The sequence below is a fragment of the Guillardia theta genome (assembly GCF_000315625.1).
Source record: "Guillardia theta CCMP2712 unplaced genomic scaffold GUITHscaffold_110, whole genome shotgun sequence".
In the NCBI taxonomy this organism is placed as follows: Eukaryota; class Cryptophyceae; order Pyrenomonadales; family Geminigeraceae; genus Guillardia; species Guillardia theta.
Window position 1 is genome coordinate 13818 of NW_005434564.1, and position 20981 is coordinate 34798.

The 20981-nt window shown below is 55.0% G+C and overlaps 5 protein-coding genes across 5 annotated transcripts; 2 read left to right on the top strand and 3 right to left on the bottom strand.

Moving 5' to 3' along the window:
* Positions 1 to 221: 221 nt before the first annotated feature.
* Positions 222 to 8031, bottom strand: GUITHDRAFT_145761 (hypothetical protein; the record flags this gene model as incomplete). The annotated part of the gene is made up of 41 exons (XM_005823315.1): positions 222 to 287; positions 522 to 563; positions 709 to 750; positions 792 to 857; positions 1040 to 1105; positions 1330 to 1389; positions 1514 to 1571; positions 1703 to 1768; positions 1864 to 1899; positions 1941 to 2020; positions 2177 to 2277; positions 2496 to 2616; positions 2728 to 2894; positions 3102 to 3165; positions 3448 to 3520; positions 3832 to 3914; positions 4102 to 4158; positions 4493 to 4534; positions 4580 to 4633; positions 4742 to 4786; positions 5022 to 5100; positions 5215 to 5277; positions 5400 to 5490; positions 5622 to 5688; positions 5743 to 5829; positions 5982 to 6048; positions 6143 to 6225; positions 6354 to 6439; positions 6642 to 6699; positions 6747 to 6783; positions 6831 to 6903; positions 6959 to 7034; positions 7083 to 7173; positions 7225 to 7307; positions 7355 to 7405; positions 7452 to 7492; positions 7548 to 7605; positions 7650 to 7691; positions 7732 to 7766; positions 7823 to 7886; positions 7936 to 8031. The coding sequence occupies 41 exons, from the start codon at positions 8029 to 8031 to the stop codon at positions 222 to 224; spliced, it is 2817 nt and encodes a 938-aa protein (XP_005823372.1).
* Positions 8032 to 9319: 1288 nt separating this feature from the next.
* Positions 9320 to 11447, top strand: GUITHDRAFT_117392 (hypothetical protein; the record flags this gene model as incomplete). The annotated part of the gene is made up of 10 exons (XM_005823316.1): positions 9320 to 9682; positions 9725 to 9822; positions 9870 to 9969; positions 10015 to 10088; positions 10136 to 10188; positions 10233 to 10444; positions 10488 to 10578; positions 10625 to 10910; positions 11052 to 11281; positions 11332 to 11447. The coding sequence occupies 10 exons, from the start codon at positions 9320 to 9322 to the stop codon at positions 11445 to 11447; spliced, it is 1623 nt and encodes a 540-aa protein (XP_005823373.1).
* A 1835-nt stretch (positions 11448 to 13282) lies between these two features.
* RPS17e (small subunit ribosomal protein S17e, cytoplasmic) lies at positions 13283 to 14578 on the bottom strand. The gene is made up of 4 exons (XM_005823317.1): positions 14560 to 14578; positions 13784 to 13945; positions 13462 to 13647; positions 13283 to 13413 (listed from the first exon to the last, which is right to left on the bottom strand). Exons 1-4 carry the CDS (start codon positions 14560 to 14562, stop codon positions 13357 to 13359), a joined length of 408 nt encoding a protein of 135 aa, XP_005823374.1. The 5' UTR covers positions 14563 to 14578; the 3' UTR covers positions 13283 to 13356.
* Positions 14579 to 14754: 176 nt separating this feature from the next.
* Positions 14755 to 16638, top strand: GUITHDRAFT_145764 (hypothetical protein; the record flags this gene model as incomplete). The annotated part of the gene is made up of 6 exons (XM_005823318.1): positions 14755 to 15069; positions 15120 to 15269; positions 15578 to 15722; positions 15927 to 16144; positions 16468 to 16538; positions 16587 to 16638. 6 exons carry the CDS (start codon positions 14755 to 14757, stop codon positions 16636 to 16638), a joined length of 951 nt encoding a protein of 316 aa, XP_005823375.1.
* A 2070-nt stretch (positions 16639 to 18708) lies between these two features.
* Positions 18709 to 20321, bottom strand: GUITHDRAFT_145765 (hypothetical protein; the record flags this gene model as incomplete). Its single annotated transcript, XM_005823319.1, has 5 exons — positions 18709 to 18846; positions 19088 to 19231; positions 19320 to 19512; positions 19641 to 19694; positions 19741 to 20321. 5 exons carry the CDS (start codon positions 20319 to 20321, stop codon positions 18709 to 18711), a joined length of 1110 nt encoding a protein of 369 aa, XP_005823376.1.
* Positions 20322 to 20981: the final 660 nt, after the last annotated feature.

Genomic DNA, 20981 nt, shown 5'->3' on the forward strand with positions numbered 1-20981 from the left:
TCACGTGAAGGGCATATGAATCATATGGCTCAAACTATGCTTCTAACATCGCTGAGAAGCAGCAGATCTAGAAATGATCGAGTATAAGCGATCTTGTTGTATCAATATCTGTGTAATTGCATGACTGTTACACATCTTGCTGACGTGTCCGGGAGTCTGATGTATTTTGCAATGCACAATTCGGCTTGTATATTTTACAAGGGAAGAGCTAGTGTGTTGGCTCAGTTCATCCAGATTTTGCTGAGAGAAATGATCTTTGCTGTAGGACAGACAGACGGGGCGTCAGACTGACAGACAGACAGACAGACAGACAGCAGACAGACAGGAGGGGAGGGGAGGGGAGAGAGAGAGAGAGAGAGAGACAGAGACAGACAGAGACAGAGACAGACAGAGACAGAGACAGAGACAGAAAGAGATGGGGGGAGGGGGGGGAGGTTTGGGGAGGGAGGCGATCAGTAGAAGAGAACCGTGGGAGGGGAAGTGAAGTGAACAACAATAAGATATTGTGGGGTACAAGTCACCTGAATCTTCAAACCCATGATGACAAGTTGCTCTAGAACTCCCTGCGAAAGTATGAGAGACAGAAAGACAAGTGGTGGAAGCAGGGCAGGGAAGGAGAAACGAAGCAGGACAGGGGAAGGAGAAAGGAGGCAGGACGGGGAAGGAGAAAGGAAGCAGGACGGGGAAGGAGAAAGGATTTTATGTTACCTTGACACAGGCTGGAATCATGCCGAGGTCCTCGCCGCAGACCTGAGACAAGTGAGGGGAGAGAGCAGCAGCATCGCCGTCACCATCATGCGCGAGGCGTCCAGAAGCGGCGGGAGCTTCAGCATCGCAGCATCCGCCCAGTACTGATCCTGATAACGGTGATGAGCGACATGACGATGGAAGGAGACTTGAGGGGGAAAGAACATGGAAAACAGTTGAAGGAGAAGCAGAGGGAGGAGGTGAGGGAAAATGATGGGACGGGTGGGAGGAAAAGGAGGGCTGAGAGCGCAGGGCAGGAGGAAGAAAGGGGATTTAGAGGGGAAAGATTTACCTGTCTGCCGTAGAAGTATGACTGATAAAGATTACGCAGCTTGTTCTGCATGTCGCCAGGAAGTTCCTGCTGGAAAGATAAGAGGATAGAAGAGAACGAGAAAGAAGGGAAGAGGAAGAGAGGGGGAAAGAGAGGAAAGTGAGAGGATTGGAAAGCAAAAGAAAGCGGCAAGGATGAGGAATGAGAGGAAGGGGATCAAGAGAGGTAAGCAGCATTCCTGAAAGGAGGTTGTCTTCCACATCTCAATCCTCTGCGAGTCGTCAGGGTCAGTGAGGCAGGCGGAGAACAACCGGGTAGAAAGCTTCATGCGGACGATCGTCATCGCGAAGCAACACGACGTTGTTGATGAGCTGAGAAAAGTCGTAAGGGCAGCAACAGCAAGAGAGAGCAGACAGAGCCAATGAAGACGACAAAGAGTGGAGGATGAGATGAGGTGAAGAAGGGATAGAGCAAGGAGGATGCAAACGAACTCACTAGCTTCAGATTGTAAATCATCTCCTCCTTGCTCTTGTACCCAACACAAGACCCTTCCCTGTTCCAAAGGTTTACACCTCCTCCTTCTCCGCCACCTTTTCTCTCTTCCCACCATTACCCTCCTTCCAACTTGCCCTCCTCCCGCTCCCCCTTGCCCTCCTCCCGCTCGTTTCCCCATGCATGGCTCACCTTTCCACAATCTTCTCGATCTCAACTTCGCTGCAGAGCCCTTGCTTGAACTTGAAGGTTTCGTAACTTGCCAATCAAATCAGCAATATTCCCCCCTACTCCTCCTTCAACCCTCCCTCCTCCCTTCTCCCTCCCTTCTCCTCCCTCCTCCCTCCTGCTACCCGTCGTCATCGAAGAATCGGTTCTTCACTCTCATCCTGTCGTGGGGTCATCGTCGCCATGTCTCTTCCTCCTTCACCAGTCATGTCCGAAGAATCTCTCCATCAGATGTTTCTTCACGTGCGGGTTGCAAAGGCGATCAATTTGATGCTCCATGCCCTACCAAATGTCAGTGCACAAACATGACCTCCTCTTGTTTCAGCCTTCTTCCTCCTCCAGTCTTCACACAGACATGCTTCTACCTCTGATCATGACATTCTCCTCCTCTCCTCCTCTCCTCTACTCTTCCTCCTCTTTCCCACACTGCTTTCTCACCGCATTTCTCAGCTCATCTCGATGGATGGGGAGCGACGGCCGGAACCTGCCGAGCAGGCCGCCAGTAGCGCTGGAAGGCATCTCCCAGATACGGAAAAAGCCTGAGAGGATGATGAGGGGGAGAGAAAGAGAGAAAGAGAGAAAGAGAGGAGCGACATGGGGGAGACAGCAGTGGATGCGAGCACAAGAAATGTCAGCTGGAAGAGACTAGGCAGAGACGAGAACAGACAAGGCTAAGAGGAACAAAAACAACAAATGAGGGGGAGGAGGGGGAGGATGGGGAGGATGGGGAGGAAGGGGAGGAAGGGGAGGAGGAGACCGAGGATGTGGTCGATCCTGTAGGCATGGAAGTATTGGCTCATCCAATTCAGTCGCGAACGCCACCAGCTGAAGCCATCTCGCTGCATCGCCTCCCAGTTGTAGGTGGGAAAACCCCAATTCTGATGGCAGAGGAGAATGAGAACAAGAGAAGGGCAAGCGCAACGGGGGGGGCAGGGGCGACAGAGGAAAGGTGGAGAATGAGAGGGAGGAGGACGAGAAGAGGAGGACACCTGTCCCATCTCGGAGTAATCATCAGGAGGAGCTCCGGTCTTCTTGTTCATGTGGAAGAGGTGGGGATGGTACCAGGCGTCCACGCTGTCGTGATCGATTCCGATGGGGAGATCGCCTGGTTGCTCCTCGTCAAGGGAGAGATGAAGGTACGAAGACTCGAGATAAACTTGAAGAGACGACAGAGAGGAAACGGAGAAAGTAGAGGGAGAAGGAAACGAGAGGAAAAGAGCGAAAGGGAGGAGAGAGGAGAAAAGAAACGGAAGGAAGGTTCAAGGTTATCGATGGAGGGAGCTTGCCTTTGAGAACAACTCCATTCGTAGCTGCATACTTGGAGGCATCCAACAGCTGCTCGTGACAAAGAAATTGAACAAACCTGACAGAATGAGTGACCAGAAGAAATAGGGGAAAAGATACAAAGAAGCGAGGAAGACAAAACGCTGAAGATGCAGGGGAAAGAAAGCAGAAGGGGAGGGGGGAGAAAGGAAAGGGAGGAACAAAGAAGGAGAGGAGCCGGCAGGAGAAGGACGGGAGGGAGGGAGCGAAAGACCAGTAGAAGGAGATGCCCTTGTAGAACTCTGAATCTTCGTCGGTCATGCTCTGAAGCACAGTCAGACCTGAGGCAGGAAGGGGAAAAGAAAGTAGAAACAAGGAGAGGGAGGAGGAAGAGAGAGATGAAGGGAAGATGAAGAGGAGGAGAGAACAGGAGAAAGTAGCGGCACCATAAGTTTCTCTTTGTTGATTCCTGTACCCAACTTGCCCCATTCGTCTGGGTTTGCTGACCCGAAGAAGTCCCTGTGAGACTCACATAAGCAAACAATGCTCCGTGACGACCACCCCCTCCTCCTCCTCCTCCTCCTCCTCCTCCTCCGCCTCCTCCGCCTCCGCCTCCTCCTCCTCCTCCTCCTATGAACACTACTACAATCTCTTTCTGTTCTTCCCTGCCATGTTCCTCCCTCCCTCCCTCCCTATGGTTGCTCTACCATCAACACGCGCTCCTACACCTCAAGCCAATCCCTCGTTTCTCTTCTTTCCCCCCCTTTCCTTTTCCCTCCTCCTCCTCCTCCTCCTCCTCCTCCCGCCCTTCGCTCCCTCGCCTTCTTCACCTCAGCCAGCAAAACAGTCCGTAGGGTCGAAGCCAGAACTCAGCTCGATCAAAGAATTCCTTGTACTCCTCCGACTCCATGACCTGCATCATCCGTGATTTAGTCCTCGCTCCCTCCTTCGCTCCCCCCCCCTCCCCTCCAACATTCTCTTCTTCTCCCCTCCACCACTTCTCCCCCTGTCTCTCCTTCCCCTCAAGCTCTTCCTGTCCTTCTCTTCAGCCTCTCTCCACCTCCTGAACCTTTTTTTTGTCCTCCGCCTCCTCCTCTCACCTTGGCTCCGATCTCCTTGAAGGCTCGTCGCAAGAACCCTGTCTTGACGCGCATGACCTGAAAAGATGGATCAGCACAAGGTACGCAAAGTCAGGAGAGGAGGATGACGAGGAAGAGGCAAGGAGAACTGAAACGTGAAGGGATAATGGAAACGAAGAAAGGGACGTGAGCATTGGAATAGGAAGTAACAGATACGTAGGTGAGGAGAACAAAGAAAGGAAGAGCGCTGGAGGAAGAGGAGGAGGAGGCAGTAGCAGAAGCAGCAGCGGTAGTAGCAGCAGCGGCAGTAACAGCGGGGGCAGCAGTAGGAGTAGTAGCAGCCGAAGCAGAAGCAGAAGCAGAAGCAGAAGCAGAAGCAGCGGTAGTAGAAGCGGCAGCATTATTGTTAGACCTCGGGGTAATCGATGGGTCGGTCAAGCTCAGTCTTGAGGTCCTGCCATTGAAGTGAACTAGAGGAGAATACATTGAATCTCTTCACCTTGTCCCACTGAGCCTCCTTGTAGTAGTTGTCTTCGTTGAGCCTCTTCGCCTCCTGCCTCCTCCTCAGCCTCTCCTGCGTTCCCTCCTCTCTTCTTCTCTTTCGCTCCTTTCCTTCCCATCTCCCTCCACCACTCTCCCCTCTCCCTGCTCCCCTTCTTACCTTCTCTATATCCGCCTTGAGAGCAGCAGAAAGACCTTCGATGTCCTACCACGCGAGTGAGGGAAAGCAGCACTGACCCACAGGTGCTGAGAAGAGGAAGAGCAGAAATGGAAAGAACCAAAGGGCAGGAGAAGGACAAGGAGGAGGTACAGGAGAACCCGCAGGAGCAGGAGCAGGAGCACCAAGGGAACATAGAGAAAGAGCAAAAAAGGAGAGAAGAAACAAAGGAGGCAGAGAGAAAAAGAAAAGAGAGGAGGAGGAGAGGAGAGGAGAAGATTACATTCAAACGGAGGTACATCGGGTGCAGTGCATGAACGGAGATTGAAGAGTAAGGATAAGAGTCTCTTTCGTCTGAGGGGCTGCAGCAAACAGCAGGTCAGCCTTGGGAAGAAGCTAGAGCATCCGCGGGCGAAGCCGGGGATGAGACGGAGAAAAGAAGGAGAAGAGGAGGAGAGAGCAGAGAGTAGTCAGACCTATGGGAGATGGTATCTGTAACTGGAAGCAGCTGAATCATCTTCAACCCCGCCTTGCGGCACCTGACCGGCAGTCGATCAGAAGAGAAAGCTGAACGAGGGAGCGGAGAGGAGGAGAAGGAAAACGACAGAGGTAGAGGAAGAGACAGGAAGCAGAAGATGAGAGGAAGAGCAAAACTTCCTACCAGTCCACAAGTCCCTTGATGTCAGCAAACTCGCCAACTCCCATCCCCTTGTCTGATCGCAGACCAAAGACTGGGACGGCGACACCAGCTCCTGCCATTATCTTGAGCAGGGGAGAGCAGAAGGAGGGGAGAAAGGGAGCAGTTGAGGGAGGTTGGAGGGTTGAAGCAGGAGGACCTGCAGGCAGAACGAGCAGGGAAGGGTAGGGAGGAAGGACTACGAACCTCTCCACTGGCTCTTGAAGAGAGGATTCTTGGAGACAGCAGGGTCGGGGTCGTCATTGACAACCACCTGGACATTAGCAGGTTAAGTGCATGAAATTGTCAGCGTCTCATCCTCCTTTACCATGCATCTGTTGCAAGTCTTGCCGCCCGCGTCCGTGATCTTCATGACGGCAAGAGACTCTTCGAGGTCTTGAGGCGAAGCCTCCACCTTCCTCCTCATCAGCTCATCTGCTCGTCATCCTCCTGCGGGACACCAACTCCATTCTCCTCTCCTTCCCCTCACTTTCTCCTATCCCCTCTCTCCTTCTTCTACTGTCTCTCTTCGTGCTACTCTCCAAAATATCCTCCTCATCGCCAGACCTTGTGTGCTGACTCCCCCTGCTCCACGGCAAGAACCTTCTTGGTCTTCTCCTCCATGATAACATACCTGCCGGAAACGAGGTGAGAGGGAAAAGATAGGACGAAGGGGAGGCAGGAAAGAATGTGATCAAAAAGAGAAAGCAAGCAAGCAAGCGGCATACCGGTAGTAAAGTGGCATCTGATGCATCGGAACATCCACTTCCACCTCCCACAGCGGGTAGTTGAGCCCCGACATGGGCGTGACCTGTGGTTGCATGAATAGAAAGCGAGAGAGAGGAGGGAGGGAGGGAGGGAAAGGAAGGAGTGACTTGGGTGATGGAACAGAAGGAGAGTAGCAGGAAGGAAGAGGAGGAAGGTAAACAGATATCAGACCTTCCCGTCCTCCCAGTTACCCAGCGCTGTGCAACTTCCTAGGGAGAGTGTAAACTTTGGACCACAAGCATCTAAGGAAGAGGAGGCTGTAGATTCAATACAAAAATTGCAAGACAGAACAGTTGATGCAGAGTGCATCCCATAAGCAGAAAGAACAGACCAAGAAAATGATCAAAACAAGAAACCGAAGCCGCAGCCGCAGCAGCAGCAGCAGCAGCAGCAGCAGGAGCAGTAGCAGCAGCAGCAGCAGTGGTAGCAGCAGCAGCAGCAGCAGCAGCAGTCGCAGACCTATGACGGCCATGACGTGTCCAGGTTCAACGCGCGGGTTCTCGATGGTCAGACGCACCTGGAGAGGAGAGTGAGAAACAACCGCATGTCTTCAGCTAGTCCAACCGAGATGAGATTCTCGTCCTTGTTCGCGCTCCCAGTGCTGAGTTAACCCACGTCATCGAATCCCTCGCCCAGCTGGCAGCTCACCTGGAGGTTCTCTTGAAGGCTCTGACAACTTGCTCCGATCTGAGCTTGTCGTTGAAGATGACGTCGGAGAAGGCTGACGACTGACCAGCATCGCCACGTCAGCCCCCGCCCCCTCTCCTCCTCCCTACCAACCAAGAAGATGCTCGACAGCGAGCTCTGACTCTTCCAGATGTCTCGGATCTCCATCACGGCAGGGTATGTGTCCTGCAGGGGAGCTGTCACGAATTGTCCTGTGCAGGGAGGGAGACGCACAGCAGGGCCAGCGAGGTTCAGGATCCTGCCGTTCTTGCTGCCTCCTTCACAGATGGGCGGGTGCTGCTTGTTGTCATCAACAATGCAGTACCTAACAGCATCATCAGGGAGCCTGTCTCGGCACAGGGTGGGGAACGAGTACCTGTACTGCACAACTGGAGGAGGGTCAGCGTCCGGGGAAAGTTCGAGCGCCATGTCGAGGCCCCAGTCGTCGTTCTTGATGTACTTTGACAAGAGGGTTGGTGTTGACGTCATCACAGCTGATTCGTTACCTGCATGCGAGCTCCCTTGCCGCTCTCTGCTGCCTTTTGTACATCCGTGACCTGCCTTGGACCTCAGGGCACCATTGGTGAGTTGTCGCGCTCCTACCGTCGGCGTTTCGACTCCTCCCAGTTCCGCCAGGGATCCAACTGAAGCACCGTGTGAGAACGTTCTAGGGAGGGAAGAGGGAGGGAAGAGGCTCACCGATGATGACGTTCTCTCCGAAACGAGTCTTGTAGTTCGTTCTGAACCTGAGCACAACCTGCTTTCATCAGCGAATGCCAAACCGAAGTCAGGGCGAGAGACCTTGACGCTGGTCTGGTCCTGGGAGACAACCTTGACAGCAGCCTGATCAAAGTCAGAGACGAAGCAGGAGCAGGGGCCTCACCTTTCCCACTGACGACAGAGAGGTAGGGAGAATGGCTGCACAAACAGGATAGTCAGAGGGACCAGGCGACTCTGGCAATCAGCTGCGTTACAAGCTCCTCCTCTCAGCCTCATCTGCTCTAGTGGCTGTATGGAGGCATGTGGGGCCGGAAGCTTCTGCGAGCTCGCGTCAGAGAGCTGAGCAGCATGAGCAGCATGCAATCACAGCGAATTCGGATCCTGCCATGGCTGAGGATGCGAGGAAGGCGAACATCTGTGCTCCTAGGAGGAGGAGAACAGATCGCAATCGACGGCCAGGCATCGCTTGCTGCCTCCCTTGCAGAGCTGAAATCATTCCCTGCCAGCAAGCAATGCGGAGTCAGCGATACACGAAGCGCTTGTGTCCTCGTCTTTCCACCGCTTGCTCTAGGTGGTATCCCCCTCTCAGCCATCTGCTTCATATAGTGCATGGTGGAGAAAGGAGGGGACCGAGGAGCAAGGAATGCCAACATAACCAGTCCAGCCAGGACAGGAGGTAAACGTGGTGGAAGAGATAGTCGCGGTGGAGAATGAGGTGAGCGAGATATGGAGGATGTGGGAGATGGAGGAGATGAAGGAGATGAAGGAGGGGAAGGAGCTAGAGGAGATGGAAGAGATGAAAGAGGATGGTAGCATGTGTGCCATGTGTGTATGTCCTTGAGGTCTCTTGACATGTCGCTTTCGCGCTTGTCGTCTAGAATGTGCGGTTGTTCCTCGCGTTGTCTCTCCCCCCCTCCTTTGTCTGCTTTATGGCCCTCTCTTACCTTCTACCCCCAAGCTGCTCGATTCTTCTCTAATGCTACTAGTAAATTCTCTCAATGATCCTCCCATACCATTGTGTCCAATGAGGTTCCGGATCCGCACCACCCCCACCAACTCCAACACCTTCCACCCTCTTCAAGCTTATGCATACCCCTGAAGATCAGAATGTACCCCTTTTTGACCTGTCGGGCCCGGTGCTTTCCCATCAAAAGGGGCTGAGTGGCGTAGGTAAAGGTAGACCCCTACCCCCACTTTATTTCATCCACCCTCCTCAATTTCACCCCCACCCACCCTTCGATCACGACCGTAACTCAAGCCTGTAGGACACGACGAGGCCACACAAGTCACTACTGATGGGGGCCTGGCCGCACTCCGAGGCGGACTCGGAATTATATCAGTGGGCGCCGGGGGACGACCGGGTCCGTCGGACTGGGCGTGACTGAGCTGTAAAGCAAGTGTTGCCTTTTAAAGTTACCGTGTACGGTCGCCCGTCCGTCACGTCCGAGTCAGTACACTGAGCGCCGGGCCCGCCACCGCGGCCCGGCGGCGCGGCAGTCTCACTCCGACTCCCGAGGCTCAGCCGCCGGAGCCCGGGGTCACCGTTACGGTACCGTCCGAGGACTCAACTTGACTAGCGGCGGCCGAGGCCTAGCCTACACTCAGTGGCACTGACACTCCAGAGTCCTACTAGTGACTACCCCGGGCCTGGCACACGGTGAAAACGGGCCCGCCTCACGAGTCAACAGAACCCACATTATTTCACTGAGGCGGGCCTGCCAATCGCTTGCCCGACGGAGATGAGGCGAATCATGCTGAGCGGAGGGCGGATGGGGGAGGAGGAGGCGGCCTGCATGTGCCTGCATGACTTCGACGGCGATGGAGAAGAGGAGGTAGCATGTGCCCTTCCTTCCGGTCGCCTCTGCATCCTCAAGGCAAGGGATGGGGACCAGCTTGAGGAGATTTCGAGCACAGCCATGGAATGCGAGGGGATGGTTGTGTTTCTGCTTGTAGGGAGACTGCTGGACGAGGAAGTTTCAAACCTCATCGCCATCGACATGGCAGGAGTAGCGCATATTTACTCCGTCCACGTCCACACCTCCAGGAGGATCTCTACCAAGAGATGCTTTTCCCATCCCCTGACGAAGAACATTTGCAAGGCGACTGTCATGATGGTGAGGCATGTGTGGTAGAGGTGGTCGCTGAACGACATGAAGGTCGGCGAGACGCGATCCTGCATCCTGATCGCCACAACTGACGGGAAATTTCAAGCATACGTACCACAAGAGGTTCAGGTGAAGGAGCTGGTATCCCGGTATTGCGTCTCCTTGCCGATTCAGCGCATGGGTGACGACGAGACAGTTCCGCGAAGCTTTCGTCGTCGGCCCTGATGACAAGCATGCTTGAAGACAACTCGAGGAGCCCCCGCAGCTCAGACGCGAAGTCTGCCGTCCATCCTTCGGTGCTCTGCGTCCCCCGTGTCGCTTCGCTGCTGTGACAAGAACAGGCGTTACAGGATTTCTTCTCTCCTGCCAGCCCTGCCAGTCAAAGTCTGCCGCTGCTGAGACCGAAGGCATCCGGGTATGTCAACTCCTCAAATGTCTTGCATGACCACCTGGTTGTCTCAGCATATCCGGGCAGTTCCGTCTGCACCTCTACCACTCGCATCAGTTTCAGAACGGTGCCCTCGGCAGCGCCACACCTGGTTATGATGTTTCGCTCCAGGAATCTCCAGCATCTGCCCTGTTGGAACCAACCGCGATGGGCACCCAGTGTGTGCAGTGTCGCTCATCACCAAGGTGAGCCCGAGAGTCTTGGTGATCAACGGAAGGCATTCCTTGGAGAACATGGAAGACTCAAACAACAACGAGGCGGAGATTGAGCATGAATGGCTCAAGTCTCAGCTGAACTTGTGCGGGTCTGCAGACCAAGTCAAGGTTCGACATGCTGCAGAGGTTCTCCTGCTCAGCCTTGCTGCAGGACAACATCGTCATCTCCATGGATGCGATCGAGGCAACCGGAGGAGAAGCAGAGGACGAGGCTGCGCAGCCAGCGAAAACGGATCTCGGAGGTAGGCCTTTGACGCTGCTCTTGCTCTTGACCTGAGTCTCTCTCAGATACGGCCTCGTCCCTGTCTAGCGTCTGGCTTGTTGCTGGTGTTCATTGCAACGGAGAGATTTTTGTCCACAAATTTCAGGCCAACTCGTTGCCTGTTGGCGATGCGAATCAGACCTTAGATGCGTCCTCTTCTACCTCCTTGCCGGGAAACGAGATACTCAGTTTTAAGATCGATGTCAAGTCGCGGGATGACCGACCTATAAGCATCATGTGGCGACGAGGACCTGTCTTGCTGGACTCTTGTGCCCTGTTGGATCAGGTGGTTGTGTTTACACAGATGGGAAGGTGAGAGTGAGAGAAGGGTGGAGAAAGTGATAAAGTTGGGGAGGGCACTGGTGTGGGTTTGGGGTGGGTAAAAGAGAGGACGAGGAGCATGAGGACGAGGAGGACGAGGAGCGGGAGCAGGTCCTAATTGATGACTCCCAGGGTTGTTTTCATCGACATGGAAGGGCATTCCATCCTCGCTGAAGTTGGGGCTCCCATAGCACAAGCGTCAGTCCGATCGTCTGCGTGCAACAAGCGCTTATTCCTTGCCGTCCTCCTTCTCTCTGGACATGTTCGCTTCTACACCGACATCCGCCTGACAAGCCTCAAGATGCGATCTCTTCTCCATGTCCGCCAGCAGCTCAGCGACCTACTCGACTTTTCCTCCTCTGGTGTCCCTGCTTGTCTTCCAGCGTGTCCCCGACTGATCCTCGGGTTGCAGGTTCGCAAGATGTGGAGCAAGAAATTTCGGCGGCGCTCTACACGGACTGGAACGGGCGAGCCATGCACGAGTACAAGCAGTGGCTTCAAAGCTCCACAGCAAGAGGAGAAAGATGATGCGAGAAGCTTACCGACGCCCTTATCTTCGTGTATTCTCATACTTGTGTAAATATCTCAATGTTCTGACGTACAATTTCCCCTTCATTGACGTTGCAAGACAGTTTGACTGCACAAGTTAACTTTCCATGTACTGGGTGAAGACGGCAAGGAAAGGAGGTTCGGAGGCTCCTTCCCTTTCCGGACAAGGACGAAGACAAGAAAGTCCCCGGCAGATTCATCCCGAGTAGGGAGGAGGAGGAGGAAGGGTTGAGTGTCCCGGACGCTGCCATTGAGAGGTATTGGTGGAGCTGTTGTAGAAGTAGATCCTTCCTTCGGGGTCCGTCAAGACCTGCGAGCAAGTCAGCCCCGGCACGTGAGGCACTTGCACGTTCACCTGCCATCCGCTCGGCAAGTCGTCCTTGAAGGGGTCTGAAGGAGGAGGAAGAGGAGGTGGAGGTGGGAGGTTGGCGTGAGGGGGTGGCGCCGCGTATGGAGGAGGAGCAGACCCGCCGCTGCCTCCATTGTACGCGGGGGGAGGAGGCAGATCTGAGTAGGGAGGAGGGACAGAGTAAGCAGGAGGAGGCGGGTTTGAGGAAGCTGGATTATAGGGAGGAGGAGCGCCAGCGGGAGGCTGATAAGGCGGCGGAGCATTCATGGCGTCTGGATTGGAAGGAGGAGGGCGTGTGTCCTATAGTACAATCAGCTTCTTCCTCCACACACGACCTACTGACATGCGCAGCTGCTGCTGCGCCTCCTCGGACAGGGGCGCCGCATGCGGTACCTGCGGTAACATCAGCGTCGTACTTGCAACATGATCGCCGGACAGAAGTTGCAGCCCTCCGCCAGCTTCACTCCGCAGGCATGGCACGCTTTCTGCGCAGCGCTGCTTGCCACGGGTGTACCACAGCTCGTGCAGAACTTAGCGCCTACGAATCATCAAAACATGACCAGGGTCTGGGACGAGGTGGTGGAGGAAGAGTAGGGTAGGAGTAGAAGTAGGAGTAGGAGTAGATGTAGAAGGAGTAGGAGGAAGTAAATGACAAAGACAAGGGCGAGGAGGACGGGCGAGGAAGACGGGCGAGGGCGAGGATGAGATGACCTGGGAGAAGAGACGAGTGACACTGGACACAAGACCCGTTAGCCGACGAGGTAGCTGCTGGGGTCCCGCACTGCGTGCAGAATCTGAGGAGCTCCGTCAAGAGAAAGTGGAGTAAGAGAATGCAAGAACGATCCGCGAAGAACGAGGCGTCAGCATTGTGGGTACTTACTTGGAGCTCACAAAGGTGCCGCATTTTACGCAGTTGACCATGCTGGGTAAACTGTCGTTTGCAAACTGTATCAAAAAAATGGTAAATCAAAGATGGCAAATCAAGTATGCATGTATGCACATGTACGATAATGATGAGATCAGATTCTGCTAGTCATTATGTACATCATAATCTTCCTGCTGCTCCCTCCTCCTCCTCCTCCTCCTCCCTCCTCCTCCTCCTCGCCATCGGTTACTTGACCGAAAATTTCATGTCCCTTCTGTGGTGCTAGCTGATCTGAGGTCGTTTAAAATGTGATTGAAAGTTTTGCCGGATATTTTCCGGCATTTTACCTCTCAGCCTCGGACTCATGTCAGACAGTGACGGTACGTCAACCATGGGCGAGGGCTCCCACCCCAAGAACCGTCACAGAGGAGAGGCCTGTTAGAGACTAGAAGCCGCCATGCTCCGCGAGTTCCGGAAGGTGGCTGACATAGCGATGCGATTCGATAAGAAATGTATGGTAGACTAGGACAGCCGGATAGCCTGAGCTGTTCTTTCTCAGTTTGCCGTTGCTAGCTGCTGAGAGGCCACATAGCACGACATGTACTTCGATGGGTTTTTTATTTCTCTGAAGCTTTTCCAAAATGTACGTTTGAATTTCAATAATTGATTGTGCTTTAAGCTCTGCGAGCGCGAGGACGATCGAAGGCCTGACCACCCTGAGCCTGGGTGACCTGCAAGGAGATCAGGACCAACAGTAACTAAAAGGAAACAAGTCAGACCTGGACGTTGGACAAGTTAACATTGAGAGCCTTGAGCATGTCCTTGGTGTCGGCGTCAACCTCAATGGTCTCGGCGTCAAGAGCAGAGCGGTCAGGAACGACATCCATGTGTCTCTCTCTCTCCTCCTCCTGGAGCTTGAGAGAAATACCCCTAACAGGTCCCCGGGAAATTCTCTTCATCAAATGCTGAGCAGCAGACAGTTAGACAGCAATGAGACTGCACCAAGTGTAGAGAACAAGGGAACGGGCTATACGAGCAGCTCGAGAGATCATGAGATAAACAGAGCAAGCAGGACAGTGCTTGGAAACAAAGAGATCTCACAGTGGTGAACCCGGCGATCTTGTTGCGGAGCCTCTTGGAGGGGATGATAGCTACTTCCTCGGCAATCTTCTTGTTGGTTTGAAAGTCGAGGGTGAGTCTGGTGTAGTACTTCTCCACCAAGACGCGCGCTGCTCTCTTCACGGTTTTAGTCCTGACACGACCCTGACAAGCTTGTCAGACTCCTGCATATGCAAACGATCCATGTGAAGGGAGTGGTAGGCCGAGGTAACAAGAGTGTGCAGAACAAAGAATAATTGATTCAACACACACAAGGACGAGCAGTAGCAGAACATCCCGACGTATCATCACTACACAACACATGCACCAAGAAACTTATATGTACACGAAATTTCTGTTCAAACACAATACAACTGCAATCATCAACTCGCCAGGTCGCTACAGACGCTGGCGGTAAAGTGACGTGCAACGTATTACGGGCACCACAGGTCGATGAACAGGCATCCAGCACACACCAACACGAAATTTGTCAAGATTTCAGAAACAAGAATGAAAATGGTATATCGAAAGTAAATATACGAGGATGAATGTGGGATGAATGAATAATAAAGGGTGGATGAATGAGACGACTAGCAATCAGGTGAGATGAAAGGGGAAACGTTGCAGACAGAAACATTGAAAAGACAGATCAGACATGGCGCACGATGGCTTGATTGTTCAGAATAGGACGAGAAGAGAAGAGCAGAGGGAGAGGAGGAGCCGGAGGAGGAGGAGCGAGCATCTTGCCGCATGCATAGAACAAGGGGGCTTGACATCACCATCGCTCTGTCGCTATCCGTGTGGCTCGTGCGTTTTTTTTTATGTACGCCGACTGAGCGGGGATGTGGGGAACCTCAGTAAAAGCCCGGGCCCGGGCCCCGGACTCGACACTACCAAGTCCCGGCGCGGCAGGCAGGACATATAAGCGAAAAATGCTTCGGACGGTGCTGGCTGCGTCGACCTGCGCCGCCGCCATGGCGTGGGCGCCTGCCCCTGCGTCTTCCCCCTCCTCCCTGAGCCTCCTAACTGCTCCCGCTTGCTCTCCTTCCTCTCCTTCTCGCTTGGCCGGGTTGAGAATTGCTCGCCAGGATCCCAAGGGTGTTACCTGCTTGCAGTGCTCCGAGGGATGCGAGAGGCGGCAGGTCCTGCAAGGGATCGGGGCATCTGTTCTTAGCTGGGCCCTGACGTCTGCTGCTCCTTCCTTTGCTGCTGTCAAAGACGACGTGACGGAGAAGGTGGAGAAGATCCCGCTCGAGGTGCTGGCCGCCATGGCTGGAGGAAGTGCGAAGGTACCTGCAAAACCCCCACCATACACGAGTGGTCTGACTTGGACTGGCAGGAGTATGAGGAGGTCAAGGGATCGTTTACCCCCCAGCAGCCCCTCGAGGGCATCGAGCTTGAGCTGTTCCGCCTGTACAAGTACGCCACTACCAAGATGGACGGCTCCGGCGATCCCAGAACGAGCCTTCGTACTGTTTTCCTCTCCAAGGTGAATAAGAGCACGATGCTGCAAGTTGAATGTATGAGGCAGGAGATCATGATGATAAGCGTGCAAATGTAGATGCAGATGCAGATGCAGATGCAGATGCAGATGCAGATGCAGATGCAGATGCAGATGCAGATGTAGTTGTAAATGTAGATGTGAATGTTGTGTTTCTTTGCCGCTGCAAGAATCTCAATACCATCTAGAGGCTGATTCTTCCATGTTGAAACTCGTTCATGACCGATGTCTCTTCTATTCGCTTCTCGTCTATCGCATTCTATCGTTTGCTTCCTCTGTGTATGACCGGGTCACAGGTGGGAGATAGCTTATTCAAATACGCTGAAGACAACGGCATCAAGCCTAAGGTCTACGACGCGAGAGGCGACGGGCTGACAAACGGCGGCAAGGGAGGAGTACTGAAGGGATTGCGAGTACTGATGGAGGGACTCAAGAAGCAGGGTGAGATACTCCAGTCTCAACATTTCCACACTTCCTCCCCTCGCATCTCCTCTCCCCTGCCTCTCCTCTGCCTCTCCTCTGTCCTCCCACTCTCCTAAACTCTTTTCCCTCCGCTTATCTTTTCTCTCTTTTCCTCATCCTTCTCATTCCTCGCTTCCGCCTCCCCCCCATCTCGAGATGCTCGCGCGTGCTCACGGCCAGCAGGTCTCATCGAGGACTTCAATATCGACACCTCCACCCACGAGGAGATCCAGTGGCAGCAGGCCAACCCCAGCAGCATTACTCTCACCACCAAGAAGCCGGTGGGCCTCGCGGCTGCTACCGCGATGCAGGCGGAGAAGGACAGACTGAGTATCTCCCTCCCCCTCGCCTTCGTGACTGGCTACCTCAAGCAGTGCAAGGTCATCGCCACCGCTGAGGAGGTGAGGGAATGCGAGGGGAACGGGAGCAGAGGGAGGAGGAACTTGGTGGAAGGCAAGACGGGGGAGAGAGAAGGAGCAATAGGGACGCAGAAGAAGAGGAGGGAGCGAAGCGAGATGTCTTGGAAGAGGCAAAGAGAGAAGGAAAGGAGGGGAGAAGAGCATGGAAGCGGAGGAGGGAGGAGCGGAGGAGGGAGGAGCGGAGGGGGGAGGAGCGGAGGAGGGAGGAGCGGAGGAGGGAGGAGCGGAGGAGGGAGGAGCGGAGGAGGGAGGAGCGGAGGAGGGGAGGAGCGGAGAGAAATTAGTCGGTAGCTCATTCACAGCAGGTGCTGAGTGGAGACGAAGAGAAATTGACTCTGAACCTCAACTGGGCGGGGAAGGCAAGGCTAGCTAGCAGGTGAGTCCTTGCCCGTTGACCTCCTGCGGTCCTGAGACGACCAACCAGCGTGGAGAGACGCGTCAACGACAAGTTCAACGCTGCTAGGAGCTACAAGTAGACTGTGAGGAGGGGAAGATGGAAGATGGAGGGCGAGGGGGAGCGGCAGGAGGGGGGGGAGGGAAAGTCGATGAAAATGGAGACGTAGAGGAAGCAGGAGGTGAGGGAGTGTAAAATTGCATTTCCTTGATAGACCTGAATACATCCGATAACTTGACATTCTTGGAATGTTCATATACAAACGCCTCCGAAATCAGCACGAGGGATCCTATGCACGGGACAGTCATGAAGGAGGAGGCAGAAGAACAGGTAGGGCAGCAACGAGCAGTATGAGGAGGGGAGGGAGGAAGGAGAGCAGTAGGAGGATAGGATGAGTGGGGGGGATCATGGGGTAGAGTAGTAACAGCTGAGCACAAGTGTTGGTGAGGTAGTCGGAGAGAGGAGGAGCGTGGGGAGGAGGGAGGAGTGTGGCTGGGATGTTGCATGAGCAACAGCAGAACAGGAGGAGGCTGGAGGAGGTGCAGGAGGGGCAGAAGGAGAAGTCTCTAGAAAGGTCACCTCATCGCTGGCAGATGCTTCCACCAGAAGGTCTCTCGGCACCTTCGTCACTATCAGGAGGAGGCAGCACAAGGACCTCCTCCTCTCCCACTCCGTTTCCCTTTCCACTCCCCACTTCCTTCCTTCCTCCTCCGTCCTCCGTCCTCCGTCCTCTGCCCTGCTCTCTTTCCTCTACTCCGCCTGCTTCTGAACACCTCGGGCCATGCAGGACCTCCACCTCCTTCATACTCGCTGCGCTCCTATCGTTGAATCCGCCTGAAGTCATCATGAGCAAGAGAGGGGAGGACAGAGGAGGAGGACGGAGGAAGAGAAGAGAAGAGAAGAGAAAAGACACAGAGAAGGGAGGGAAAGAGGAGAAGGAGATCAACGAGGAGAACGAGGAGAAAGGGGAGAAGGGGAGAAGGAGGAGAAGAAGGATCAAATGATGTTCTGTCGTTGTTAGCGCACCGATGATGGCGATAGCTTCCCGTCTTCCTCCCCCTCCTCTTTCGCAGCGACAGGCAGCAAACGAGCTGCGCGACTTGCTCATGCTCATCCACATCCTCCACTCCTTGCGCGCCGACACGAACACTTCGCAGGAGAACAGCTGCCTGTCAGCTCAGCCTCAGCTGGGATCGTTGCTCGCATCCCTTCACCTCTTATTGTCACATCCCCCCAGGACAAAGATCATGTCCCCCACTGCTACCGCCTTCGCCTCCTCCCTCCCGCTGCTCATGTTCGCCGCTGCCCTCCATCCTCCTCCTCCTGCCCACCAAGCTCGCACGTCGAGGACCTCAACAGACTTGAGAGCCCTATAGCCATCGTTGCCTCCTGCAGGCTGATGAGGTGGAGCAGAGAAAGAGACGAGTAGGGAGACAAGGGAGAAAGAAGTAGGGAGGGAGGGAGGAGGGAGGAGGGAGGAGGAGGAGTAGGTAAGAGAGGAGGAGCAGGTAAGGGAGGTAGGAGAGAACGTGGAGGAGGAGGAGGTAAGACAGGACGAGGAGGGAGGGGGGAAGGAGCGGAGGAGGAGACCGATGGCATAGATCCTGTCGTCACAGACGGCTACTGACAGTCTCGTCCTCTCGCAGAGCAGGGAGGGTCCCTCCTGCCATCCAGCCCTGCTCCCGAGAAACCTGAAGGAATGTGGATGAGGAGAGGGAGGAGGGGGAGAGGAGGCAGAAGTGGAGCGGAAAGAAGAAGGGGAAAGGGGGAGGGGGTGGAGGAGAGATGGAGATGAGGAGTGAGGAGTGAGGGAGGAGGAGGCAGAGGAGGAGGCAGAGGAGGAGGCGGAGGAGGAGGCGGAGGAGGGGGTGGGGGGGAGGAGGTTATACGTTTGTCGGAGATCAAGGATCTGGACTCGGGAGGAGGGAGCGGCGCGATGTCCTCCAATCACAAACAGCTTTTCGTTGCACACAACAGCTCCAGCCTGTATTTCTCCTCTCAGTTATCAGCACAACTGCCACGTTGTCTCTGCCTCTCCTCCCCAGCTTCATACATCTTGCCCCAACTTTCCTGTCTTGTTCTCTGTTCCCGCCACTGCTCCCCACCTCCCCTCTCACTCCCTCGTCCTGCATGCCACCCCCCCTTCCCCTCATCAATCCTCTCCCTCAAACCCCTCCCCAGTCCTCCTCTCCTCCTCCACCTGGCAGACGGGATCCAGCAGGTCTGGCAATCGTTTCCACTGGTCGCTTGATGGCGGCAAGCAGCTCTTGGCGTGCAAGCAGAACACCTCCTGCAGACCATCCGTGAGGCGGAGGAGGAGGAGGAGGAGGAGGGAAGAGAGGGGGGAGGAAGATGGCGTGCAAAAGAATTTGGAGGGGGATTGAGAATATGAGGAGTGGGGAGAGGAATGGAAGAGGAAGAGGAGGGGAGGGGAGGGGAGAGACAAGTCGAGAAGGAGGGAGGGGAGGGGAGGGAAAAGGAAGAAGAGGAGGAGAGGGGAGGGACAAATGGAGAAGGAGGGGAGTAACAACTTTGCGGTGACGGCTTCCGTCCCAGCCTCCGATGACAAGGATGTGATCCTTATACGCAACAGTCGCGTGTCCCCTGAGAGGATGCGGAAGCGGCGGCCCCTCCCGCCATACCCTCTCCCGCCCGCTCAACACCTCCACCGTAGCCTGCCATGAGGCGTGGGCACGCGGCAAAGCAAGAGGAGGAGGAGAACAAGGCAGGGAGACTGGGGCAGGAGAATTGTGGAGTGAAGACCTGAATTTTGAATCCGTCCCAACCAGCTATCGCCCACAGCGAGAAGTTGTGTTCCTCCTCCTCCTCCTCCTCCTCGTCTCTCGCCCTTCTCCTGCATCCGGCCTCCTTGTATGGTGCAACTGCCTTCGAGTCATCCTTGCCAGGTCTCGCTTCCTTCCGCGGGAGCAGACGAGGAGGAGAGGAGAATTCGTCCCTGCTGTTCTGATGAGGATGAAACATGTAGCAGGAAAGCATGCAGGCAGGCAGGAGGGGTGGTGGGGACTTAGGAACGAGTAAGGGCCTGGGAGGGGTAGAGGAGAGGGTATCAATTGATGTGCTCACAGGGAGTCATACTCCTCCTTGCCATTCACTGAAACCCCCACCATCCCCGTCACCCTGCTGATCATCGTCACCAGCTTCCGCACTGTCAAGACCTACACACCTCACTGTGTCGCTTGCTCGCTCCTCCTCCTCCTCCTCCTCCTCCTCCTCCTCCCGTGACTTTGTTTGTCTGAAAGTCAGAGACTGGAACTTCTCGGTATCGGCTGAGAGCGTCTGCATGCGAGGGATGTCTTGGTGCGCTTCTGCTCTCCTCCCACTCTCACTGGTCAAATCAAAGAGGGACGTCGCTGGGGAGGAAGACACTATCCTCTCCAGCACAGCCACCCTGTCCCGTAGGATCTGCATCGCATGGGAGTCTGGGGTGAGTCGATGAGCGTCAGGAGGGGAGGGGAAGGTGCCTGGCTCCCTTCCGGTCATCCTCTCCAGCTCCGTTCTCAACCTCCTCGCTTGCAGTCTGGTCAGAAGAAGCTCGTACATCACCATGTCCTCGTCGTTGAGGATTCTCAACAAGAACTCTCCGTCTACCGCTGCCTTCATGATCGCCCTTGTCCTTAGCCTTTTTCTGTCCTCCTCGTCTGCTCGGAAAAGATTCCCTACCAGGTTCACCACATCGTTGGTGCTGAGCCAGGAAATGCCTCCCCCTCCTCCTTCTCCTCGCTGTGACGCTGCTTGCGACGTCATAACGAGCTCTCCACTGGACCGAGGGTTCGCCTTCCTCTTGAACCTCAGATGCACGCTGGGATGTGCAGAAGTTGAACAAAAAGCAAGAGGAAGACGAAGACGATAGCGGACCCTCGTTCTCCTCCACTCCCCCTCCCCTCCTCTCCTTCCCTCCTCTCTCCTACGTATCCCCCCGCCCCCCCACCCCACCCACCCACCCGCTCCACTCTCACCTCTCTTTTTCCTCCCTTTCCCCTCTCTTTCCTCTCTCTCTCCTGCTCACCACTGCCCCCCTCTCCCAGCCACGTCCTCCTCTCTCCTCTTCTCTCCTCCTCTCTTCTATCTCCTCCTCTCTTCTCACCTCTCCTCCTCTTCTATCTCCTCCTCTCCTCTCCTCTCTCCTCCTCTTCTCTCTCCACCCTACTTGTCTCCTGCTGTCCTCCCATCCCCTTCCCTCATCTCATCGCATCGTTCCGGGAGACCCTCATACCGTCACCAGACTCATCGCTGATCGGTTTGAATCGATTCGAATCCTCACAGAAGTTTGTTGCGGGACTGGACATGGCGTCACCTTCCATGCCCGTCAGGTCTCTCGCGCCAGACTAAGATTCTCCTCCTCCTCCTCCTCCTCCTCCTCTCTTCTCCTCCTCCTCCTCCTCCTCCTCCTCTTCTTCTTCTTCT

Excerpts from the sequence above, each read along its gene's own strand:
- RPS17e (XM_005823317.1), bottom strand. Across the intron at positions 13,648-13,783 it reads AGATCGCCGGGTTCACCACT|CATTTGATGAAGAGAATTTC; the intron begins GTGAGATCTCTT and ends TCTGCTGCTCAG. Across the intron at positions 13,414-13,461 it reads TTAACTTGTCCAACGTCCAG|GTCACCCAGGCTCAGGGTGG; the intron begins GTCTGACTTGTT and ends ATCTCCTTGCAG.